General features: G+C 41.6%; 2 protein-coding genes across 5 annotated transcripts in view; one reads left to right on the top strand and one right to left on the bottom strand.

Annotated features, from left to right (window-relative positions):
- Positions 1–3,802, bottom strand: part of Tubd1 (tubulin delta 1) — a 52,666-nt gene extending 48,864 nt beyond the window's left edge. The window contains exons 1-3 of one of the 2 annotated variants that reach the window (XM_029568119.1): positions 3,641–3,802; positions 3,120–3,254; positions 151–276 (exon numbers count right to left, since the gene is read on the bottom strand). The gene's annotated coding sequence lies outside the window, so the exon portion shown is untranslated. The remainder of the gene's footprint in view (positions 1–150; positions 277–3,119; positions 3,255–3,640) is intronic. The other variant, XM_008842661.3, reaches the window with a different exon arrangement.
- Positions 3,803–4,058: 256 nt separating this feature from the next.
- Positions 4,059–26,483, top strand: part of Rps6kb1 (ribosomal protein S6 kinase B1) — a 44,706-nt gene continuing 22,281 nt past the window's right edge. The window contains exons 1-4 of one of the 3 annotated variants that reach the window (XM_029568088.1): positions 4,059–4,310; positions 17,034–17,083; positions 19,754–19,874; positions 21,257–21,325. In XM_029568088.1, the coding sequence (XP_029423948.1) occupies positions 4,170–4,310; positions 17,034–17,083; positions 19,754–19,874; positions 21,257–21,325 (381 nt within the window). In that variant the 5' untranslated portion in view covers positions 4,059–4,169. The remainder of the gene's footprint in view (positions 4,311–17,033; positions 17,084–19,753; positions 19,875–21,256; positions 21,326–26,483) is intronic. The other 2 variants (XM_029568087.1, XM_008842659.3) reach the window with 2 other exon arrangements.

Here is a 26,483-nt window from a genome sequence, read left to right as displayed (position 1 = left end):
TTTAATCCCAGCAGAGGCAGAGGCAGGCAGATCTCTGTGAGTTCCAGGCCAGCCTGGTCTCCAAAGCCAATCCAGGCCAGCTGGGGCTACAGGGAGACCCTGTCTCAAAATCTCCAAAAGACCAAAAAATATATATATATATATATATACCTGATTTTGTTGTTGTTTTTCAGACAGGTTCTCACTATATAGCACTGGCTGACCTTGAACTCACAGAGATTCTCCTTCCTCTGCCTCCAAAGGTATGTACCATGTCCAGCTGGATTCTTGAATTTGCTATAGAAAAGGGGGAGGAGGAGCCAGCATGAAGCAGAGGTGAGATTTATTAGGAAGATATTTCAACACAGATTTAAGCATGGGCACTAATGGAAGGTGAGGCACTTAAGAAAAGGATATTACATCCCCAAGTGTGGGTGTTGACTTCTCAAGATTGTCTTAACTATGTGTGTGTGTGTGTGTGTAATTTTGTTGTCTTTGCCATTACGTTGTTCAAAGAGTTTCTAAGAAATTTTCCCCTTTTTTTCCTCCTCTCTGTTTTGGTAAACAAGATCACAGGGTGGTTCCTAGTGAGCACTGGATAGAATTACAGGCTGGTAAAACCATAGGACACAAAGGTTGCAACAAGGGAGTTAAAAAACATGCTTTCATAGTAAATGAAATTTATGACAGTGTTCATGAGAGTCCCAGAAAACTGCAGGTTTGCATGTGGGAAAGGAGTGAGGCCACGCAGGCAAGTCATATGCTCTTTGGCCTTCAGTGTGGCTCATTGTATGCTAACGGTCTTATTTGAAATATCTTCATATACACGAACTATTGTCTCTATGTAGACAAACCTCACAGAAAATTTTATTTTGTTAATTGTGAAGGAGTTTTTTTCTTTTTTCTTTTTTGTGTGTGTTTTTGAGACAGGGTCTCCCTGTAGCCCCAACTGTCCTGGAACTCACTACGTAGACCAGGTTGGCCTTGAACTCACAGAGATTTGCCTGCTTCTGCCTCCCAAGTGCTGGGACTACAGGTGTAAGCCACCACGCTCTCCTCTTTTTTTGTTTTGAGACAGGGTCTCCCTGTAGCCCCAGGTTGGCCTTCTAGAACTCACTATGTAGACCAGGCTGGTCTTGAATTCAGAGATCCACCTGCCTCTGCCTACCAAGTACTGGGATTAAAAGCATATGCCACCACACCTAACCAGAGTTCTTTTTTTCAGTGTGTATGTGTGCGTGTGTGTGTGTGTGTGTGTGTGTGTGTGTGTGTGTATGCACGCATGCACGGGTATGGATGCTCCATGTGTGGTGGATCAGAAGACATCCTCATGTGTTGGTCCTAGCTTTCTACTGCATTCAGAGTGTCTCCCTTTTGTTTTCAACTGCTACATCAGGCGACCTGGCCTGTAAGTTTCCAAGGATTCTCTTGTCTTTGCTTCCCATCTTGCTGTATGAGCACTGGGATTACAGACATGTGCTACTGCATCTGCCACACATTTAAAGGTTCTCTTATTCTATATAATTTTAGGGATTCGGGGTTTACTGTACCCAAATTCATTCATACACAGCTCAAAGTTTCAAAACTCTGATTTGTACTTGCTACTTTCCCAAGTGTGCACTTATTTATTTATTTATGTATTTATTCTTTTGAGACAGGGTCTCCTTGTAGCACCAGCTGGCCTGGAACTCACTACGTAGACCTGGCTGGCCACGAACTCACAGAGACCCACCTACCTCTGTCTCCTACCAAGTGTGTATTTAAAAGGAATCAAAGCAAAATAAAACAAAAATGCTGGTTTTGGGGGCTGGAGAGATGACTCAGTGGTTAACAGCACTTAAGGTGCAATCCTGAGGACCAGAGTTCAGATCCCAGCACCCACATAAGAAGCCAGGTGTCCTGAGCATGCCTGTAGCCTCAGGTCTGAGTAGGGTGGAGACAGAAGGACCACTGGGGCTTGCTGGCTTCCAGTGTGGCTGAGAAAATCAAGCCCCAGGGTCAGGGAGAGACCCTGCCTCAAAGGAATAGGTGGAGACTGATAAAGGAGGACATTCAACACCCTCTTCTGACCTTCACATGTGCTAACACCTGCACACATGTGCACATACACGTACTCTCTCATATATGTAAATAATGTAAAATTTAAAAAGTGCTGGTTGAAGGAATTATTTGAATACACTCATGCCACATGGATACCAAAAATTGGCTCAACAGTAGTACATTCAACCAATATTACTTTTCTGCCTTCTAAATAATCATTTATTCGGGTCTGGAGAGCTGGTTCAGCAGTTAAGAGCACTGGCTGCTCTTGCAGGTGACCAGGGTTAGTGTCCTAGCACCTATATGGCAGCTGCACCCACATGGCAGCTAACAACTGTCCATAACTCCAGTTCCAGGGGAATCTGAGGCCCTCTTCTGACCTCCACAGGCATTGTACAACACAGGTGCACTTGCATAAATGCAGGCAATGCACTCATACACATAAAATAAAATAAACCATGTTAAATATTATAATGATTTACTTAGTCTCTTTCTACCAACCACCTTCTGGTCTGATAACTATTATTAAGATTAATAAGCCTGGGGCTGGAGAGATGGCTCAGCAGTTAAGAGCACGGGCTGCTCTTGCAGAGGACTTGGGTTCAATTCCCAGCATTCATAGGGTGGCTAACAGTCCGTAACTCCAGTTCCAGGGAATCCAACACCATATTATGACCTCCTAGGGCATTGTAGGACATGGGTGCACTTACAGACATGCAGGCAATACACTCATATACATGAAAAAAAGAGAAAAAGATGAACTAGCTGGGCATGGTGCTGTAGGCCTTTAATCCCAGCACTTGGGAGGCAGAGACAGGTGGATCTCTGTGAGTTGGAGACCAGCCTGGTTTACATAGTGAGTTCCAGGTCAATTGGGGCTACAGGGAGGCCCTGTCTCAAAACAAGCGACCAAACAAAATTAGTAAGAAAGACTGTGTTTAGTTCAATTACTGTAAGAAAGTAATTGGAACTTGGAGAAAGACCAGATTAAATAGCAAACTTTCCTTCCTTCCTTCCTTCCTTTCCTTCCTTTCCTTCCTTCCTTCCTTCCTTCCTTCCTTCCTTTCTTTGTTTTTAGCAACAAAAGAGGGTTCTTTTACCTGTTTGTTCTGTTTGTCTCCCTATATAGCCCAGGCCAACCTGGAACTGGCTAGTTAGTCTGGGCTAATTTCAAATTCATGAACCTTCTGCCTCAGTCTCCTGAATGCAGGGACTGTAGGCGTGTGCCACCACGCCTGGAAAAAAAAGAGGATTTCTTAGTTTTAGATAGGGTCTCACTTTGGCCCCAGCTGGCCTGGAACTCACGCTGTAGATCAGGCTGGCCTAGATCTCAAGTGCCTCCCAAGTGCTGGGATTAAAGGGGTGTACCACCACGCCCAGCTAGGATATTTCTGATAAACATTTCATATCAAATCTATGTACAACTGGAAATGAGCAGAGGCTTCTGAGTCAGACTTTCAACTGAAGCCTGCACAGTAGGTAATATTATCCTCACTTTAGAGAAAGGAAACTGACTGAAAGGTTATTTAACCTCCTCACGCCACCGAATGAGTAAAATACAAAGCCAAGACTCTTTGTTTGCCTTCGTGGCCCTAAGAAGCTCCATTAACCCCACACTCACTGACAGCTCTCCGCCCCGCGGTTTCCTTCGTGTTCAAACTTCAGCGGCCCAACCCTCTCGCTAAGCGCACGCTCACTTTCAATACTTAAAAAAACAAAAAACAACAAAAAAAAAACTATCGAGAACGAATGCGCATGCTCCTTAAACGCTCTGCTGAGGCAGTTTTTTTTTTTTTTTTTCCTCTTCTACTATTCAGAAAGGGTAATCACGCAAGTTCAATTTCAATTTATCAACTTCAGATGTGGTACGCATGCTCTCTGTCCCATCAAACGCTTTAGCCGACAATGCGCATGCTCTAGTTTCCAGGCCCGGCTTCGGCTGGTATTCTGCGCATGTGCCTGCCAGTATCTGGACCCCTGGAGCTAGTGCTACGCATGTCCACTGCCCACAGTTTGGCTTCACGGAATGCTCTACGCATGCTCTGGGGCTGAACTTGAGGAGCCAGTCTGGGGCCTAAGCGCAGACGCATTAAGCCTAAGCAGTCGGTGATGGCGGCAGCAGCAGTGGAGGCTGCGGTGGGTCCGGGCCCATGAGGCGACGACGGAGGCGGGACGGCTTCTACCCAGCGCCTGACTTCCGAGACAGGGAAGCTGAGGACATGGCAGGAGTGTTTGACATAGACCTGGACCAGCCAGAGGACGCAGGCTCTGAGGATGAGCTGGAGGAGGGGGTGAGGCCCGGGGTCCCGGGGGTGGGGGCCCGAGGTGACAGGGCCGGGGCGGCGGCGCGGGTCCGGGAAGCCTGGTGTGTCCTAGAGCGCGCAGACCCCGGGGACGCGAGCAGTCTCTCAGAGTTGAGGAGGCGCCGCGCGGCCGATCGAGGGAGCGGGCGGGGCGTACCTGGCCCTAGGTGCGAGGCCTCTGCGGGGCACGCAGGTGCAGGGCTCGTCCCCAGCCTAGCCAGCGCTGCGTGGAGGAGAAAGGGCGCGCGCTCGGCTTCTGGAGCCAGGGGCTCGAAGGCGGCCCAGTGCGGGTGGTGTGTGCGTGCTGCGGGAGGGCTGCGCTCGCAGGGAGTCCCCTGAGTGCAGGTGGAGTGCGGAAGGGAAAGGCTTCCCTCGGCGCGGTGGAAAGCAAGTCTTAAACCTGCAGACCTCCCACAACCTCCTCTTTTCTCGGCCTGTCGCTTCTCTCCTAGGAAGCGCTCAGCTGTTCGAAGTGACAGCTGAAAACTTCTGTCGGGAGTAGCACTGCCGCTGCTGTGACAGCCACCAGGAGTTTTATTTCGGGAGCAAGGGGGCTCTGCTGCATCTTCCAGGGTTTGTTTGTTTGCCTTTTATTTTTAACCCCCCCATTCCGTGTGACTTTTTAAAGGAAAAAAAATCACAACGACACACGGTATTTGTAAGTTAATTCCCCCAAGTTGAAGATGTCTATTTTTTTTTCCGAGTAATTTATGTAATTTTAGGGTGGGGAAAAGAAAAATCCCAATGTTGACAGCTGTGAGTTGGCTTGCCAAAAACAAGTTACTTGAACAGACTTGTGAATAGTGGTGTGAGGGCTTTCCTTGCTGAAATTTAGAGTGTTAAATTTAGAATTGCTTTTCCTAATGCACATCTTGATTTTACCTTTGTTGTCTTAGAAGTTTGCTACTTATGGAATATCATTTTTTCCCAAGGTAAATTTATAGAAAAAAATATTGCACTGAAGTTCAGAAATGAGATGTCAAAGTAACGGACCGATTATGGGCAAATGATCAGTAATAACCTAATGATGATTTAGGTCTTAAATTCTGTCATCTGAGTACATGGATTTATGACTGATGTTTGCTGTAATTGCACAGGGTCTCCCTTCTCTTCTCACACCCAGTTTTCCTCTGTTAGCAAGTAAATTGTGCCCTGACAAAAGATTGAAATGCTATGCATAAAGAACTTTGAACACTTTATGACATCAAGTGGGCTAAAATAGTATTCTTTTCATAATTAAATAAATCTCAAAATTACACAGTTCCAAAGGTGGATATTGAGATATGTGCTTTTATTTAAATTCATGTTTTGATATGGAATTCTAATTAGCCTTTTAATCAAATGTGGTGAGCACTAAATTTGAAACAAATACAGGATTACTTTAATTATATTTACAGTACTCTGGTATTGGTTCCATATGGAGTAGGCAGGGGAGAAAACTGAATGGAGGGGGGTTGCTTTATATTGATGTCTTCATTGGTTTCAATCTCTGAGTTTATCCTTTTCTGAAAGAACAATACTGTATTATGATTCCTACTGTGAACTGGGACTTAATCTTTCTTAAGTGCTTCAGGAACAGTAGTTGTTGAGTTTTGGCTTACTCTTGTGCTTTTGTTTTGCAAGAATTCTGAGAGGGTGTGGAGGAGGGGACCAGGAAAAGTGGAAAAGAGGATGAAATGTGGCCACCATAGGAAGAGGAACTGAGGAGCAGCAGAGGAAATTCAGGAGCATTTTGAAGGACGAGCCCTATGTCTTAGCAAAGCTTTTAGAGTTGAAAATGTTTCTCTTGAGTGCATTCTTTTTCTGTTAAAAGACTGTGTCAGCCAGCCCTGGTGGTGCATGCCTTTAGTTTCAGCATTCAGGAGGTAGAGGCAGGCAGGTCTCTGTGAGTTCTAGGCCAGTCTGATCTACATAGGAAGTTCTAGGCCAGCTGAGACAACAGAGAGACCCTGTCTCAAAAGAGACCAAAAAAACCCAGTGTGTCATTGTGTAGCCCAGTGGTCTCAAACACAAAATTCTCCTTCCTCAAGCTCCTGAATACGGGAAATACAGGTGTGTACCACCATGCCTAGTTTGAGGGTATTATTATTATTATTATTATTATTATTGTTATTATTGTCTTTTTGAGACAGGGTCCCCCTGTAGCCCCAGCTGGCCTGGGACTTACTATGTAGACCAGGCTGGCCTTGAACTCACAGAGATCCGCCTGCCTCTGCCTCCCAAGTGCTGGGATTTAAGGCATATGCCACCACCCCAGGCCCACTTGAGGGTATTATTAAGAGGTGTCTTAGTCTTTATTTATGTGTCAAGATGGGTAAAGGAGTGGGATTGGGGTAGCAACCCAAGAAGAGTCAGCGATGTCTAGATTACTCTGAAATTAAAAAAAAAAAAAAAAAGTTTAAAAAATTTAAAATACAGAAGCAGTTTAAATACTTAGAAAATTTATGTTCCTCTGGTGACTTTACAACTTGTAGTTTGTTACACAAACCTTTTTAACATTGATTCATATTAGAGTAGCCTCACTTTTCATTAGAATAAGAGAACTGAGGCCTAGGCCAGAGAGATGATTGCCCACAGTCTCAGAGTGATAGTTTTCTGACTCAATTCAGCAGATTATACTGCATAGATATGAAGGTCTTGGGCCAGCTCAGTGAGTAAAGGCACTTGCCAGCCAGCCATTGGTGCAAGCCTGATGACTTGAGTTCAATACATTTGACTGATGGAGATGGGCTTGCTATGTGCTCATACTGACCTTCAACTTGTGGTCTTCCTTGATCTGCCTGCCTCTCTCTGGGGTTGTAGGTTTGCACTGCCCCATGTAAGGTTTGCATAGATAATTTTTTTTAACATTTATTTTGATGGAGGAGGATGTGTGCCACAGTGTGTGTGTACACATGTGTGTATGTGTGTGCATGCGTGTGTGTGTGTGTGTGTGTGTGTGTGTTTGTAGGGCAGAGACAACTTAGGGGAGTTCTCTCCATATGGAATCCAGAGACTAAACTCAGATCCTCAGGTTTGGTGGCAGGTCTGTTCCCAGCAGAGCCAGCTCATCGGCCCCTGTGCAGATTGATTTAAACAAAAGTTGTTATGCTGGGCATGGTAGCACATGCCTTTAGTCCAGCACTCAGGATACAGAGGACAGAGGCAGGGGGATCTCTGAGTTCAAGGCCAGCCTTGTCTACATAGTGAGCCCCAGGCCAGCTAGGGCTGTAGGGATACCCTGTCTCAAAAAGACAAAAAACAGGGCCTGGAGAGATGGCTCAGCGGTTAAGAACACTGACTGTTCTTGCAGAAGACCCGGGTTCAAATCCCAGTACCCATATGGCAGCTAACAACTGTCTGTAACTCCAGTTCCAGGGGAACCGACAGCCTCTTCTAATCTCCGTGGGCACTGCACAACGCAGGTGCACTTACCTGCATGCAGGCAATACATGCATACACATAAAATAATAAATAAAAAGATACCCCTCAAAACAGTTATTACATTTATTTATTTTGTGTATATATTTTTATGTATGTTCTTGTACCTTGTCACATTGTGTATGTGGAGGTCAGAGGAGTCTGTTCTCTCCCTCTACCATGTGTGGGACCCTGGATTGAACTCAGGTATCAGGGTTGGTGGCAAGCACCTTTACCAGTTGAGCCATCTTGCTGGCCCTGCACAGATTCTTAATTGTATTTATTAGCCTTGTTGATAGTGTGGCTGTTTGTATGTCAAAAGTGAATTCACTGAAAAGAAACAGGGAATACAGATTCCTTTGGACATACTAGCTATAGGATTAAGAGGAAGTTGCTACTTTTTTCTTAAGTGAGGGTTAAATGAAATAAAATCTGTAAAGTATTCTCAAAATACACTGGCGTATTAGGCAGTTTGCTGGTTCAGGGACTCTAGTTTGTCAGCCTTCCTCTCTCTTTTCCTTGTCTTTTCAATCACTTTTTAAGTTTTTATTTTTTGGTCTTTTTGAGACAGGGTCTCCCTGTAGCCCCAGCTGCCTTGGAACTTGCTATGTAGACCAGGCTGGCCTCAAACTCAGAGGTCTGTCTGCCTCTGCCTCTGAAGTGCTGGGACTAAAGGTGTGTGCCACCACACCCAGCTCCTTTTTTGAGACAAGAGTCTCACTCTGTAGCCTGAGTGGCCTAGAGCTCCATATGTAGCCCAGACTGGGCTCTGACTTACAGAGGTCCACCTGCCTCTGCCTCCCAGTGCTGGAATTAAAGACATGCACCAGCACACTCATTCTTGTTTGTTTTCAATCATTGATCACACAGATGTACACATGTGCTCACATTTTGTCTATTTTGTGCTGATTAAATCCATATTATTGAGCATAAACACTTACATAATTTAGTTAATTCTTCAGAGAGTAAATCATGAAACTAGATAATTTATGAGTAAAGCTGGATGATAGCCACCTAATTAAAAAAATTAAAAGTTTTAGCCACCTAATTAAAAAAATTAAAAGTTTAAGTGGAATATAGTAATGTGTGTCCAAACCAGTGAGTAAAGGAGTTTGATGAGAGAGTAGGGTTTTGTTGTTGTTGTTGTTGTTGTTTTAGATTTTTTTAAGATTTTATGTGTATGAGTGTTTCACCTTAATGTATTTTAAGTACACTATGTGCATGCAGTGCCCAAGGAGGCCAGTTGAGGGAGTTGGATCCTCTGGAACTGGAGTTACAGACAGCTATGAACTGCCATGTAGGTGCTGGGAACCAAACCCAGGTCCTGGACAAGAGCAGCAAATGCTTTTAACCATTGAGCCATCTCTCCAGCCCCCTTTGCTATTTTTGTTGTATTTTTTTTCAATTACGTTTTATTTATTTTGTCTATATGTCTGTGTGTGCGCACACAAGTGTGCCTTGATGCTAGTGTGGAAATTAAAGAACAGCTTGTGGGAGTTCTCTCTTTCCACCATGTGAGTTCTGGAGATTGAACTCAGGTTGTCAGGTGTGGTGGCAAGCACATTTTACCCACTGAGCCATCTTGCCCCCTCCTGCTTGCTGTGTTTTTGTTGTTTGTGGTAGTAAGTTGAAACTAAGACAGTTTCCTCTGGAGAATTTCATTCAATTATTAAAGGCTTAGATGCTTCTCTGTTTTCTCTACCAGTTCAAAAATTGAAATGAGGGCTGGAGAGATGGCTTAGCAGTTGAGTACTTACTGCTTTTCCAGAGGACCTGGGTTCAGTTCCCAGCACCCACATGGTGGCCTCTTCTGGCCTTTGTGGGCATTATGCACATGTGGTACACTTATGCACATGCAGGCAAAACACTCATATGCACAAAAATAATCCTTAAAATTGGAATTTAGAATTTAGAATAAGAATTTGGAATTTAGAATGAGATAGATTTATTTATTTATTTATTTATTATTTATTTATTTATAATTTATTTATATATTTATTTATTGTCTTTTTGAGACACAAGGTCTCTCTGTAGCACCAGCTGGCCTGGAACTCACTATGTAGACCAGACTGGCCTTGAACTCACAGAGATCTGCCTGCCTCTGCCTCTTGAGTGCTGGGACTAAAGGCATACACGACCATACCCAGCTGAGATAGCAGATTAAAAAAATTTTTTTTAATTTTATGTGTATGTGTATATTGCCTGCATGTATGTGAGTGCACCCGTGTCGTGCAATGCCATGGAGGTCAGAAGAGGGCTTCAGATTCCCCCTGGAACTGGAATTAAGGACTGTTCGTAGCCGCCATGTGGGTGCTGGGAAATGAACCCAGGTCTTCTGCAAGAGCAGTCAGTGAGTGCTCTTAACTGCTGAGCCATCTCTCCAGCCCCTTTCCTTTTTTTTTTGATAGATTTTTTTATATATATTTATTATTTTCATTTTATCTGTATGAGTGTGTTGCCTGCATTTATGTGAGTGCCCCTGTGTCGTGCAATGCCTCGGTGGTCAGAAGAGGGCTTCGGATTCCCCTGGAACTGGAGTCACGGACGGTTTGTAGCCGCCATGTGAGTGCTGGGAATTGAACCTGGGTCCTCTGCAAGAGCAGTCAGTGCTCTTAACTGCTGAGCCATCTCTCCAGCCCCGCCATAGCAGATTTTTTTTAAAAAAATTTATTTTTATTTGATGTGTAAGAGTGTATTTCCTGTAAGTGCACCTGTTGCACTGCCCATGGAGGTCAAGGGTGTTGGATTCCCCTGGAACTAGAGTTTCAGTCAGTTTTAGCCACCCTGTGGGTGCTGGGAATTGCATCACCTGGGTCCTCTGCAACAGCAGCCAGTGCTCTTAACCTCTGAGCCATCTCTCCAGCCCAAGATAGATTTTCTTTTCTTTTCTTTTTTTTTTTTTTTTTGGTCTTTTGAGACAAGGTCTCCCTGCAGCCCCAGCTGGCCTGGAACCTATGTAGACCAGGCCAGCCTTGAACTCACAGAGATCCACCTGCTTCTGCCTTCCAAGTGCTGAGATTAAAGGTGTATATTACCACATGCTCAGCCAAGATAAAGGATTTTTATTGTACAAAAAAGTTTATTATTGGGCTGGGCATGGTGGCGCACGCCTTTAATCCCAGCACTTGGGAGGCAGAGGCAGGCAGATCTCTGTGAGTTCAAGGCAAGTCTGGTCTACATAGTGAGTTCCAGGCTAGCTGGGGCTACAGGGAGACCCTGTCTCAAAAAGACCAAAAAAAAGTTTATTATTGGGAGCTGACCATATGGCTCATTGGATAAAGAAGCTTCTTGCCAAGCCTGACAAAGTGAGTTTGATGTTTGATCACTGATCCCCAGAACCTACATGGTGGAAGGAGAGAATAGAGTTCCCCAGGTTGTCTTCTGACTTCCAACATACATTTATTATTTATTCTTTTAATTTTTTTGTTTTTGATTTTGGTTTTTGAGACAGTCTTCTTGAAGCCCCTGCTTGCCTAGAACTAACTTGCTATGTAGACCAGGCTGGCCTCATCTCACAGAGATCCCCTGCCTCTGCCTCCCAAGTGCTGGGATTAAAGGTGTCTGCTACCATGCCTAGCTATTCTTTTTTTTTTTTTTTGAGTTGGGAATCTTACATTGTAGCCCAGGCTAGCCTGGAATTCATTCTGTAACCCAGGCTGCCTTGAACTGGAAGCCATCTTGCTTCAGCTGTGGTTATAGGTGGGAACTATTGCACCTGGCTTAAGTTTTAATATTTTTTACAAAAGAAGTGTTAAACAGAAAGTATGTAGTCATCTCACAGAGATCCCCCTGCCTCTGCCTCCCAAGTGCTGGGATTAAAGGCGTGTGCCACCACACCTGGCCACAAATATCTTCTTTAAAAGAGCAAAATTGAGCCTTTAATCCCAGCACTTGGGAAGCAGAGGCAGGGGGATCTTTGTGTGTTCAAGGCCAGCCTGGTCTACATAGTGAGTTCCAGGACAGCTGGTGCTACAGGGAGACCCTGTCTCAAAAAGACCCCCACCAAAAAAATTTTGTGTGTGTGTGTGCAGGCATGAGTTTATGTTGACCATATGCAGAGGACCCAGGTTCAGTTCCTAGCACCTACGTCTGGCAGCTAACAATCACTCCAGTTCCAGGGGATCCAGTGCTCTCTTCTGACCTCTACAGGCATTGCACACACATGGTACACTAACATGCATGTAAGCAAAACACTCATACATGTAAATTTAAAAAACATTTTTTTAAAAAGATAGGGTAGCATGTAGCTTAAACTGCCCTGGAACTCAGTGTGTAGCAGAGGATAACCTTCTGCCTTCATCTTCCAAGTGCTAGGAATACTGGTGTGCCCTGCTATGTTGTCCCCTAGAATGGCCTCAAACTCAAAACCTCTTGTCTTGGCCTCCCAAGTGCTACAGTTAACATAAATGGACCAAGACACCTGGTAGAATATTTGATTTAGTGAACATCAGGATTAAGGATCATTTTGCCCATTGCAGAATAATGTATTTAAATTTTTGTGAGGTGTACATGATTTCATTGAGACTTCATGCATGTTTATTATTTAACATTCATTTTTAATTTAAAACTTTGCAAATACTCGTCTTAGGCTAGTCTGAAGCAGATCTTTTGTATAGTACTTTGAGCAGGATTCTGCTTGTAGTAGTACACAGATAAATCTTTTTTTTTTTTTTTTTTTTTTGGTCTTTTTGAAGCAGGGTCTCCCTCTAGCCCCAGCTGTCCTGGAACTCACTATGTAGACCAGGCTGGCCTTGAACTCACAGAGATCTGCCTGCCTCTGCCTCCCAAGCTCTGGGACTACCAGCATGCACCACCACACCCGGCCACAGATAAATCTTAAAGGTGAAAGCAGCTGGAAAAAAATTCTGAATAAAAAAATGTCCTGTAAAGAACATTGTCTGTATATCCTGTAATGCTATCTGGATACTTTGGTGGGTGACTATTCTAAAGGTACCAGTGAGTAATAGAAAAAAGGATGCCTTTCCACTGTAGGAAGTTAGAGGCCTAGAGAAAGCAGGCCCTGAGTGCACTAGTTAGTTGCTGGGAAGGAAGCGTAGCTCGAGGGCATATTTTATGAGACTTCAAAGTCAAGGCTCAGTGTTAATTGCTCTGTGGTCTTTCTTTTATAAGTAAAGCTAACATTAAAGAAGAAAACATTTATGAAGCACCAGTTTTACCAAATTTTGTCTTTAAAGTGAAGCCATAGGTGATTATATGGAGAAAGTAAACCTGAACCATCACTGCTGTCCCCACCCCTCAAAGACTGTATCCAGTTGAAACTGAGAATTATTTTTTCTCCTGACAGAGGAGTCCATTTGCCTATCCATTTGTCTAAGTCTAATCATGAAGCATAAATCCTGGTGTTACGTACTGTCCTGATAATTTCACACCACAAACAGGTTATGACTAAATTGGAAAGTTTTTAATGCATTTGAACATCTATTGTAAGAATACCACCAATTTTCATTGTGTATCTTCATCTTTTTTTTTTGTTGTTGTTTTGAGACATCATCTCAAAAAGTTATGTTCACCTAATTTCTTGAGGTATTCCAGAATTTTGACAGTGATTGCTTGAGTATTTCTAATTTTGAACTTGTTTTCAATTAAGTGATGCTCTTTTGTGTAAATTGAACATTTAAAAATTTTTTAAAATATTTTATTATTTTATGTGTATGAGTGTATTGCCTGCATGTATGTGAGTGCACCTGTGTCGTGCAATGCCGTGGAGGTCAGAAGAGGGTGTTGGATCCCCTGGAACTGGAGTTAAGGACGTTTGTAGCCGCCATGTGGGTGCTGGGAATCGAGCCCCGGTCCTCTGCAAGAGAAGTCAGTGCTCTTAACCCCTGAGCCATCTCTCCAGCCCCTTCAAGAATTTTTTAATTGAGCTTTTGTACATTTCATATCACAGTTCTTAATCAAATTTAGACCCCCTCCCCCATTTGTGCCCCTCAACCCCCCACCAGACCTCATGTATTCTCCCATACATATTAAGTCTTATCCATTCAAGCATTTGTACTCAGATGTCCTTCAATACAAATTCATCTGCTGGAGTCTAGTCAGCATGTCTAGAGATCTTAAGTAAGGCCTACTCTCCCTCACCCAGTAATAATCAGTTTCCAATAGATCCCAGACTAGGGCTGGCCTGCCACTCTTTTTCCTCGATCAACTCTGGGCCCTTGTCTGATTGAGTTGGCATGGGTCCTGTGCTTAATACCACCATTGCCACAAGTTCACATATGCAAGCTTCCAGTGTCCTGAAGGCCTTAAAGAGTTTGTTGTTTTTTTTTTTTTAAAGTATTTGCTGGGTGGTAGCGCACGCCTTTAATCCCAGCTGGGGCTACAGGGAGACCCTGTTTCATAAAGACCAAAAAAAAAGCAAAAAAACACAGTGAGTTCCAGGACAGCTAGGGCTACAGGGAGACCCTGTCTCAAAAAGACAAAAGAAAAAAAAAAAATCAAACCCCCCTCCCCCAAAAAACCTTTATTATTTTATGTGTTTGAGTGTTTTGCTTACATGTATATAAGTGTACCATATTTGTGCAGTGCCTGCAGAGGCCAGAAGAAGGTGTCAGATCCCCCCTGGAACTGCCATGTGGGTGCTGGGAATTTAACCTGGGTCTTCTAGAAGAACAGCAAGTGTTCTTAACTTCTGAACCATCTCTCCAGCCCCCAAAAGGCTTTTTGTTTGTCTGGCAGGTTGGTTGGATTTTATTTTATTTTTTTTTTAATTTTAGACAGGGTCTCACGGTATAACACTGATTAGCAACTCTGTATATTGACACAACTGGCCTGGAACTCAGAGATCTGTCTGCTTCTGCTTGGGATTAAAGGTGTGTGCCACCATACCCAGACTGAAGGAGCTCTTAATCATACTGTAGTCAAGAATATGTAACATTTTTGGTGTTTATTATTTCTTTTTAAAAATTTTGATTCAAGTATTCGTAGTTTATTTTGATCATAGTCAGATCCCTTTCTCCATTTCCACCATCACCTTACCTCCCCCTTGCCCCCTGATTTCTGTTCTCTTTTTATTTTCTAAATTTTATTTATTTTTAAATATTTTATTTTTATTTATTTATTTTTATTTTATGTGTATGCGTGTATTGCCTGCATGTAGGTAAGTGCACCCATGTCATACAATGCCCTAGGAGTCAGAAGAGGCTTTCGGATCCCCTGGGACTGGAGTTATGAACAGTTGTTAGTTGCCATGTGGGTGCTGGGATTTGAACCCGGATCTTCTGCAAGAACAACCAGTGTTCTTAAGCACTGAGCCATCTCTCTAGCCCATCACTTAATGTTTTGAGGGTCATTTCTATTGTAACATGTCAGTCCTTCATTTTTTGTGGCCAAATATATATCCTTTTACGAATATTCTGCATTTTATACATCCACCAGGTAATGTCCATTTGAGTTGTTTGGATTTTCATTTTGGTTGTAAAGCTTTTATATATGTACCTGCTTTTTTTCTGGAGTATATATTTTCATTACTTTTTAGTAATTACCTAAAAATTGATTTGCTGAGTCATACAAATCTATGTTTAACTTTTTTTTTTCAGTCTTTTGAGACAGCAGGCCTGGAACTCACTGTGTAGACCAGGCTGGCCTTGAACTTACAGAGATCCTCCCGAGTGCTGGGATTAAAGTTGTGGGTCATCATGCCCGGCCATGTTTAACTTTTTTTTTTTTTAATATTATTTTTATTTTATGTGTATGAGTGTGTTGCCTGCATGTATGTGAGTGCACCCGTGTCATGCAGTTCCAAGGAGGTCAGAAGAGGGCTTCGGATTCCCCTGGAACTGGAGTTAAGGATGGTTGGTAGCCACCATGTGAGTGCTGGGAATCGAATCCGGCTCCTCTGCAAGAGCAGTCAGTGTTCTTAAGCGCTGAGCCATCTCTCCATCACCCATGTTTAACTTTGTAAGAGATTACCAGATGGTTTTCTGAAGTAGTCACACCATTTTACATTCACACTAGCAGTGTGTGACAGGTCTAGTTTTTTCTATATCCTGCCCCAACTTAGTTCTAGTCTTGTTGCCTTTGATTCTTCTGAAGAAGCCAGATCGCTCTACCTCTCTCCCCCCTTTCTCTTCTCTCTCTTCTCTCTCTGCCTTCTCTTCTCTTTCTCCCCACTTCCCCCTCCCCACTGTGCTATCCTAGTGAGTACAAAGATGGAGCTTGGTGAGTCTCTGCTTTACAACTTCCTTCCAAGTACTAATGTTGAATATCTTTTTATGTGCTTGTTGTCCATTTTATATCTTTGGAGAAATAGTGATTCAGATCCTAATCCATTTTTCAAATTTGAGTTATTCATCTTTTTATCATTTATTCTGTAGGTTTTCTTTTCACTTTTTATTTTTTGAGGGGAGGGACTGGCTGTACTGGGGATCAAACTGAGGGCATTGTGCATACCAGACAAGTGCTCTAACACTGATCTCTATCCCCAGGCCACCTTTTGCTTTTTGAGATGGCTCTCATTTCATTGTTTAGGATGGCTATGAACGCACTCTGTAGTTCAGGCAGGCCTTGAATTTTGATGATCCTCCTATCTCAGTCTCCTAAGCAAATAGCTAGGATTGTAAGTCTATGCCACCAGGCCTGGCTCCTTTTTACCTTTTGTTTATTTGTTTGTTTTTGGTTTGGGTTTGGGTTTTTTTTTTTGAGACAGGGTCTCCCTGTAGGCCCAGCTCACCTGGAATTTGCTATGTAGACCAGGCTGGCATCCATCTCACAAAAATCTGCCACCTTCTGCCTCCTCAGTGCTGGGATTAAAGATGTGCACCACCACACCTGGTTCATTTCATTTAGTAACTCAGAACATGATGCCTTTATTTTCATAATACAAAAGTCATGATTGTTAATAGACAATAATATGATTTTTGAAGGAAAAGTCTGGTTTTGCTTTTAGATCGAATGAGTAGCACCTCTGTAGTTAGTTGTCATATAAAATTAAAAATAAGAAAAAATTGGCCAGGTGTGGTGGTGCATGCCTTTAATCCTAGCACTCAGGAGGCAGAGGCAGGCGGATCTCTGTGAGTTCAGGGCCAGCCTGATCTACATAGCAAATTCCAGGTGAGCTGGGCCTACAGGGAGACCCTGTCTCAAAAAGATCAAAAAAAAAAAAAAATTGAAAGCTAAATCCCCATAGCACTGTCCATGTGCTTGATTTTGTTCACTACGATATGTGCCTCATAGTGAAGTAGAGAAGAAAATTTACATTTGTTTATTACTTCTCTTGATTATGAGATAAAGCATTAAACTTAAAAGATTTTATGTTTCTGGGATTATTTATTTCTAAAATAACATATTTTTCAGGGTCAGTTAAACGAAAGCATGGACCATGGGGGCGTTGGACCATATGAACTGTAAGTGCATGGAAAGTTCTCCTTGTGCTGTCTCTCATGTAGGTTATATTGGCGCTGAGCCATTAGGGATTCCAGTAACCTGTTTTGAAACATTGCTCATATTTACACATTTGGCCTATTGAAGTGCTGAGTATAACATTCAGAAGTGTGGAATCATGTGTAGATTTTGGGAAAAAGAGACTCAAATTCAGTGTCTGCTAAATATGAGTCTGAGGTGATTAGGGATTTTTATTCATTTAATATAGAAAACTATATTTCTAACTTTTACTGAAAAATTTGTGCCAGTGCCCCCAAAACACTATACCATTCAAACAGATGTCAATGCAATGTTGAGTCATGTTAAACAGGTTCTGTTATGTAAGTGTGGTGATTAATCTCTGTACTCCACCCTCAAGTGTAAAGAGCCTTGGTAAGAAGATAGATTACTCACATAAGAAACAAGCCTGTGACAGGCACAATTACCACCCCTTTGGAGTCCCTAAGCTAGTAATTTGAAAAGTCATGCATGGGAAGTAGACATGAATAAATTTTATTATCAAAACTTTATTTTATTTTTTATTTTTTTTGAGACAGGGTCTCCCTGTAGCCCCAGCTGGCCTGGAACTCACTATGTATACTAGGCTGGCCTTGAACTCACAGAGATCTGCTTGCCTCTGCCTCCGGAGTGCTGGGACTAAAGGTGTGCACTGTCACGCCCAGCAATTTATTATTATCAAAATTTTAAAAAACTTTATTTTGATTTACTTTTTTCTTATGAGTGTTTTGTCTGCTTCTATGTAAAATAAAAAAAAAAAAAAACATATGTGAACACTCACAGAGGCCAGAAGGGCACATTGAATCCCCTCCCCTGGACCTGGAGTTACTGATGGTTGTTAGGTACCATGTGGGTGCTGGGAACCGAACCCAGGTCCTCTGCAAGATCAGCCAGTGCTCTTAACTACTGAGCCATCTCTCCAGCCTCTATTGTCAAGAATTTTTAAACAAAACAAATCTGGGGCAGCGGAGGATTGGTGCAGGTCTGTAATCCTTGCACTCAAAAGGATGAGGTAGGAGGATGACTAAAAGTTTGAGGCCAGCATGGACTACCTATTGAGCTCGAGATAAACCTGGACTGTAGAACAAACCCTGTCTTCTCATACCCCCCCCCCCCCAAAAAAAAAAGAGTGGCTGGAGAGCTGGCTCAGCCTTTATGAGCACTGGCTGCTCTTGCAGAGGACCTGGGTTCGGTTTCCAGCACTGATGTTGCAGGTATCTGTCCTAAATGCCAATTCCAGGGGATCCAACACCCTCTTCTGACCTCCACAGGCAGGCCTTGTATACATGAGTGCATTTACAAGGTACATGCAGGCAAAATACTCATACACATAAAATAAAATTAAAAGAATTAAAAAATATTTTTATAATGAGTTCCAGGCCAGCTGGGGCTACAGGGAGATCCTGTCTCAAAAAGACCAAAAAAAAAAATTTTTTTTTGATCCAGAATTTTATTTTGTACAGTGCATTTTGAGCATATTCAGACCCCTCCCCCATCTCCATCACTATCCTGCTACACCTCTGCAAAAAAAAAAAAAAAAAGTATTAGCATAAAGATGAACTGATTAGGGGGCTGGAAAGATGGATCAGTAGTTGAGAGCGCTTTCTGAAACTGGGTGTAGTTTGCAGCCACCCACATTGGGCAGCTCACAACCACCTGTAACTCCAGTTCTAAGGGGATCCAACACATCTAGCCTCTGAGGGCACTAGCACTCAACATGTATATACACACACATTCAGACGCACATGCATTTACATAATTAAAAATAATAAAAATAAGCTGGGTGTGGTGGCACATGCATTTGATCCCAAGCACTCAGGAGGTAGAGGCAGGTGGATCTCTGTAAGTTAAAGGCCAGCCTTGTCTGCATAGGGAGGTTCCAGGTTTGCTGGTGCTACAGGGAGACCCTGATCAAAAAAAAAAAAAAAAAAAAAAAAAAAAACAAAAAAGCAAAAATAATAAAAATAAATCTTAAAAAAAATTGGGTGCTGGAGAGATGGCTCGGTGGTTAAGAGCACTGGCTGCTCTTGCAGGGGACCTGGGTTCGATTCCCAGCACCCACAAGGCAGCTAACAACTGCCCAAAACTCCAGTTCCAGGGAATCTGACATCCTCTTCTGATCTCCTTGGGCATTGCATGACATGGGTGCACTTATACACATGCAGACAATACAATTCATACACATAAAAAGCAATAAATAAAATATTTCAGAAAAAATTGAACTCATTGGGAAGTTTCTGAAAGATCCTTTATTTTCTGCTGGTTGCCAAATGATATTGGATAATACCTAAGCTCATGAACATTTTGAATGAATTAAATTTGAATAACTAAAAGGCTTGTTTCCTTTGTCAGCCTAATAAACTTGCTCTCATTTTCCTTAGTTTGGAGGAGCTTGATGCTTAGGAAAATAATCAATGGAACATTCTGTGAACAAGCAGATAAACACTAGCTCACCTCAATCTTGACCCTGCCATGTTATTGAGGCATCAGTTTACTTAGATCACAGATACTAAATGTCCTGTCATGTGCTTTTTTCCTTCTACTTAGAGTGCATTACTTTTTCTGCTTTCTTCTAACAGTGTACTGGAGATAATTTAACTTCGAAAATTTACTTTTGGTTTTGCTTTTCTTCCCAGTGGCATGGAACATTGTGAGAAATTTGAAATATCAGAAACTAGTGTGAACCGAGGGCCAGAAAAAATCAGACCAGAATGCTTTGAGCTACTTCGGGTACTTGGTAAAGGGGGCTATGGAAAGGTAGGAAGTATTTTGAAATAGCTTTTTTCTCTTGGGTGGTTGATTTTCTTTTTTCTTTTTTTTCTTTTTTCTTTTTATGAACTGGTTACAGTAGTTATTTACTGTCAGTATAGGATCTGACAGTGATTTGCTATGATTGTGGGATATAAGACCAGTTTTCCTTCCTTTTAATCTTCCACTACACACATAGAAAACTCTCACAAATAATATAGGTACTCATTATTTATTGACTAAATGAGTAGGTAATTGTGCCAGGTAAGCTCTGTTAGAGAACTGATTCTCTTCTTTGACCAAATGTTACCTTGCGTTGGTATCCACTTTGAACATGAACAAACCAACAAATGGTTCCTTACTTTTAAGTCATGCACATTAAATTATGTGCAACTGAGATCTTAATTAGAATTTTCTCTGTATTTAAGAAATAGTTAGGAAAACAAATAATTTAAGAAAGGAGTTTCATATTTTTACCCAAGGCTTTCTAATTTCTCTTTATGTGTTTTGCCAAAGAAAACTTATCTCTAGACAGTCACTTTTAAATAGCAATTAAGGGGGCTGGAGAGATGGCTCAGCAGTCAAGAACACTGGCTGTTCTTGCAGAAAACCCGGGTTCAAATCCCAGCACCCATATGGCAGCTAACAACTGTCTCCATTTCCAGGGGATCTGACAGCCTCTTCTGTCCTCCGAGGGCATTGCATGACACGGGTGCACTTACCTACATGTAGGCAATACACGCATACACATGGAATGAAAATAATAAAATACTTTAAAAAATTAAATGGCAATTAAAATAATTTAAAATTAAGAACTATTTTTACTAAATAGTGTTAATTTTTGCAAAGTGTGACCTTTGTAGTTTATTCTTAGGGTTAAGGCCACACTGGAGTATGTTCTAATCATCCTGAACATGTAACACATGTACTTTGTTCAATCGTATATATTTTGGTTGTTAATTAAGAGTGCGTAATAAATAACAAGCCATTTTAATGGAGTGGATGAATGGAAATCTTCTGTCCATTATTATTAAGTTCATATAAAGGAATAACAAAGGCATTTCTTGAAGAAATTTAGGTTTTAAGTTTGGGAACACTGATAGTTTGTGCTAAGTAAATGTATAAAAGTAAAAATAGCTGCGTGCTGTTTGGATGGCTGCTTCCCAACATTGCCACCAGGTGGCAGCAGGCCATGGAACGTCGCATGTAACAGATTTCTCTAGGAACTCCTAAAATGTGGTCTCTTTGGATGGATCATTTTTGTGCACAGTCCTTTTTCATGCTAGTTTGTACAGTATAAATTACTGTATCATATTTCTTACAAGTGGGAATTATGGAAGATGATCTGCATGGTTTGACTTTTAATCACATGCAAACTTAATTTTGTCCAGGTTTTTCAAGTACGAAAAGTAACAGGAGCAAATACTGGAAAGATATTTGCCATGAAGGTGCTTAAAAAGGTAATCCTTCCCCTCTTTCATTCCCTAGCTATATCTTATCCCTATTTTGGCATAAAATTTTTTAGTCTCAAAAATGTGTCTCTAGGTGCTGTGCTTGTAACTGAGTAGTAAAGTGCATGTAACCTACATGAGGCCTTAGTTTAGTTTGTAGTACCCCTCCAAAAAAGTATTTCTAACCATGTCTTTGTAGACTGGGATGTATTTTGTTTTTTTTCTTGTTTTATTTCTGGTGAGGGTAGAAAGGAGAGCACTTTAAATTTTTATCTGAGGTAACTCAGCCTTTTCTGTCTCCATATTTCTTTTGTTTTTTTGAAACAGGGTTTCAATAAGCATCACTGACCAGCCTGGAATTCATTATCTAGACCAGGCTGGCCTTAAACTCACAGAGATCTCCCTGCCTGGGCCTCCTGAGTAGCAGGATGAAAGCCACATGCCACCATACCCGGCTGGTCCTGTATTTCTAAGTAATAAACATATACTGCTGCCTTTCAATTCAGTTTAGATTGTATATTGACTTCCTCTTATCATTGTTAAGGATTTTAATTTTTTTCAATCCTAACCTCCCTTTTTTCCTATCCTCCTTTTAGTTCATTTTCATTGAAAATACTATTATTTTTTTCTCTATTTTTTTTTTTTTTTTTTTTGTATTTTTGAGATAGGGTCTCATGTAGCAAAGACCAGTCTTTAACTTCTGATCCTTCTGCCTTTATGTTCTGAGTGTTGGGATTACAAGTGTATAGCACTGTGCCTGACTTATTTATGAAACTCCTAATCCCATTTCTATCTGTACTGTTCACTCTCAGGAAGAGTGGTCATGACTAGAGAATCTCTGCTCCTTCAGTCTTGAATCTTGTTTTCTGCTTTTCATGGCTGTCATTTTCCTCATTTATGCCCTGTTCCCTTGTTTAGTCACCATCTGACTTGAGAAAGAGTGCTTAAAGATTTACTTTAAATTATTATATATTTTTTTGTTTTGGGTTTTTGTTTTTTTTTTGAGACAGGATCTCCCTATAGCCCCAGCTGTCCTAGAACTCACTAGGTAGACCAGTTTGGCCTTGAGCTCACAGAGATCCACCTGCCTCTGCCTCCTGAGTACTGGGATTAAAGGCATTCACCACCGCGCCCAGCTTAAAACATTTTAAAATTACTTTTTATTTATTTTGTGTGCTTTTGGGGTGGGGCGCATGCATGCCATGGCGCGCACCTTTGGAGGTCAGAGGACACCTTTCTGGAGCTGGTTTCTCCTTCCACCAGGTGGGAATCTATCCTTCTACTACATGGACCTCAGTGTTCAAACTCAGGTTATCAGGCTTGGAACCAGGTACTTTTACCTACTGATCCATCTTTCTTCCCTTCATGTAATCTTTCAATGCATGTATGCATTGTATAATGTTCAGATCCTGTTAAACATACTTATAATACATCCAAGGTTTTAATCCCTATATCTCTAGATTTGATGATAATAGATTCAGGTTTTTTCCTTTTGGTTTTATTGTGCTGGAGGCAGAGTACTACCCCCCCCACACCTAAATGTTTGGTGGTAAGAGAATGCCTGTTTACCAGACTTAAAGATTAAATCAGAGGAGAGCCAGGTGTCTTATTGTTTATTTAAAAAAATATTTTATTTATTATTTTTATTTTATGTGTATGAGGGTATTGCTTGCATATAGGTAGGTACACCCAGCTTGTGCAATGCCTTCGGAAGTCAGAAAAGGGCATCAGATTTCCTGGAATTTTTGTTAGCCATCATGGGTGCTGGGAGTCAAACCCAGGTCCTCTGCAAGAGCAGCCAGTGATCTTAACTGCTGAGCTTGCTCTCCAGCCCCTGCCTTAAAATTTTAAGTGAGTTGTTCACATCTGGGCATTCTTTTGGGTTTATCAGACTGTTCATTCTTTATAGGAATGGTCTCATTTGGTTATTTACTCAGAACGTTGAGGAAGAGACTATCAGTAACCATCTTCTTACTCTACCGTTTGCTACAAAAGTGTACCTTGGAAGCAAACTACTCTTGCTTAAGGCATTCATTCACCTGCATTGTAAAATTTAGAATCTTTAACCAAAGGTTTGTGGCCTACAATGTTGCCTACGCTTGTATTCCCCCTTTTTCTGAACCAGTGTGGCAGATATTATGCTAGATGCTAGTATTTTTAATTTAGAGGAAATGTGTTCTCTACCTCTAACTTACCTATTCTTTTAAGGAAGAATGAATAACCATATTGTTAAATGTACTCATCTGCTGTATGATCAAAACCCTTTTCCTGTTGCGATTTAAGCCTATCTCTTGGATGGATGGATGGATGGATGGATGGATGGATGGATGGACGGACGGACTGACCTATTGACCTATAGTTTCCTTGTTTTTTCTCTTCAAATTCACAAATACCTAGTTTGGTCTTTTTCTTCTAACATCCAAGTCTTATTCTGCTGAGTATCTTCATTGTCTTTGTATTTACCCAATCAATAGTCTAGCCTTCTCATTCATTGCTGTTTTCAACTCCATCAGTTTCCACTTCCATGTCAAGTTGTTAGTGTTCTTATTTTTGTCTGAGTTCAACCTAATCAATAGGATCTGCCACTTCATTCACTTGCTACCTCACTGTACTTTATGTTCAGGGAAGTCCTAATCTGAATCAGCTCTGTTGTCCCTATTCCTGTCTCAGTCACTGAGCTTTATTGGCAGGAATCTCATGAATTTGTAGATTGCTTTGGGGAAGAGTTCATAAACTCCAACTCCACTTTATGATACATTTGGTCTTGAGTATCCCAGCCACGTTCTGGCATCTCCTTGCATAAACCCTTCCATTCTCTGTAGCTGTTCAGAGCTTTCACTCTCAGCCCCTGTGCTCCTTTTGTCCAGCCTCCATCACTCTGCTCCCCTACCTTTTGAGACAGTCATCTGGTTTCTTTCCACTTCTCATGCTGGTTGTCTTCTCTGCATTTTTACTTGTCTTTTCTTTTTTCTCTCTAGTTGTAGTGAAATGTGTTCTTCCTTTCTGAACATAACCTTTCTCAGTTTTGGATCCCATCCCTTTCTACTGTTTGGCTGCTTTACTCTGTTACTTAAGCTCTCTCATTCTATCCTCTATCCTGACTTTGTTTTAATTTTTTTGTTTTTATGTATGTTTGTTTGCTTTCATGTATCATGATGTGTGTGTGGAGGTCAGAGGACAGCTTTAGGAAGTCAGTTCTTCCATCTTATTGTTTCTGCCACAGTTCATACTCTAGGCTAGCTGGTCCATGAACTTTCAGCCAATTCTCCTGTCTCTGTCTCCTATTTCAGAATAGGAGTACCAGGATTACAGATGCATACCGACTCTTTTATGCAGGTTCCAGGGATTAACTCAGGTTGTCAAGCTTGCATGGCAAGCACTTTTATCCAGTGAGCTATCTTGACTTGAAGCCCAAGACTTCTTTTCTTGTGTGAGATTTTGTTATATAGCCCAAGCTAGTACTTGTGATCCTTCTGAGTTCTGGGATTAAAGTCATGTGCAACCATGCCCAGCTCTCCTGACTTCTTCTTTCTTTCTTTAAATATATGCATGTCTGTGACATGTTTAAGCAAAACCTCACTTCTCTCAAGGTTTAATTGTTATAGCTTCAGAACTGAACTTGAGAAGTAGGGGCTACATTACCTACCATCTCTGCTTTTTCCTTTTCTTCCTTTTTTTCCATTTGTGTGTGTGTGTGCGCATATATGTGTATTCCTGTGTGCATGTTCACGCTTGTACTTGTGTATGTACATGTATGCCATAGAGTGTGTGTAGATCAAAGGACAACTTCCAGGAATTGGTTCATTCCTTCCACCATCTGGGTCTCAGGGATCAAACTTGAGTTACTTGCCTTCACAGCAAGCACTTTTACCTGCTGAGCCATCTTGCCAGCCATACCTCTGGTTTTTCAAGTTGTGTTTGGTTTTCATTCTTAGTATTTTTGCTTATTACTATTTCAATGGAATTCTTGTCTTCAGGTCATTACTGACTTCCTAATCGCTAAACCAATAGTCTTTACTTAATTTACATTTCTTTGCATTGAAGCTATTTACCACAGCTTTTTGAGCTGCTCTCTTGACTGCTGTGAGTCTATTTTTCTTTTTTTTTATTAAATTTTTTATTGAATTTGTGTGTATTTCATACATAAAGTCATCTTTATACCCCCTCCCCCTTCCCCTTTGGCACCCTCTCACAGCTCCCCTGCTGGAGTTCATACATTGTGTCATTTATATTAAGGCCTATTATGTAAAGTTACTGTCCCGAGATGTCTCTCAGTGCAAGTTCATCCACTAGGGTTTAGTCAGCCTATCTAGAGTTTCTCCCTTCAAGAAGATCAGCTCTTCCTCACCCAGCAGTAATCAGCTGCCAACAATTCTTTGATTAAGATTGGGGCTTGCTGTTCATTTCCACAGTTCTGTGATGAGTACTTTGGTTTCTTTTTTTCATCCAATCTTTGATTCCCTTGTCTTCTCAGACTTCTGCCCAAGGGCTAATTTAAAAAGTTTAAGCCCAGAGAACATGGCAGCTCACGCCTTTAATCCCAAAAGTGAATAGACAGAGGCAATAGGATCTCGTTGAGCTCAAGCCAGCTAGGGCTATGTTGTAAAAGCCCTGTCTCCAAAAAAAAAAAAAAAAAAACCCTCAAACCTCTTGAGCAGTTCAAGTATATTTATTTGGGTTGGAGAGAAGGCTCAGTGGTTAAGAGCACTTACTGCTCTTGCAGAGGGCCCAGGTTTGGTTCCCAGCACCCACATGGTGGCTGAACACCTGTCCTTAACGCCAGTTCCAGGGATCCAACACCCTCTTCTGGCTTCTGTAGGCACCAGGTAAACACATGGTGCACTTTGTTTGTTTGTTTAAACATTCTTATACATAAAATAAAAATACTTAAAAAAACGATATAGTACATGGTTGAGTTTTTTCATATTTTCCAAAGAGTTACAAGAACAGTGCAGTGATCCATAACATTACATGAAACATTGCATGGTAGCACATCCATGGCTGTAATCCCAGCTCTTGGGAGGCAAGAGGATCAGAAGTTTAAGGTTTGAGGCCATCCTGGGATACATGAGACCAAAAAAAAAAAAGAAAGAAAAAAAGTTTAGAAAAAGAAAAAAGAATTGATACCAGGGGCAGTGGTCACAACATTAGTTCCATGGGGTTAATG

The sequence above is a fragment of the Nannospalax galili genome, unplaced genomic scaffold (genome assembly GCF_000622305.1).
Source record: "Nannospalax galili isolate Female #2095 unplaced genomic scaffold, S.galili_v1.0 scaffold879, whole genome shotgun sequence".
In the NCBI taxonomy this organism is placed as follows: Eukaryota; Metazoa; Chordata; class Mammalia; order Rodentia; family Spalacidae; genus Nannospalax; species Nannospalax galili.
The sequence above is the reverse complement of the archived record's forward strand: the minus strand, read 5'-3'. Positions and strand labels throughout refer to the sequence as shown.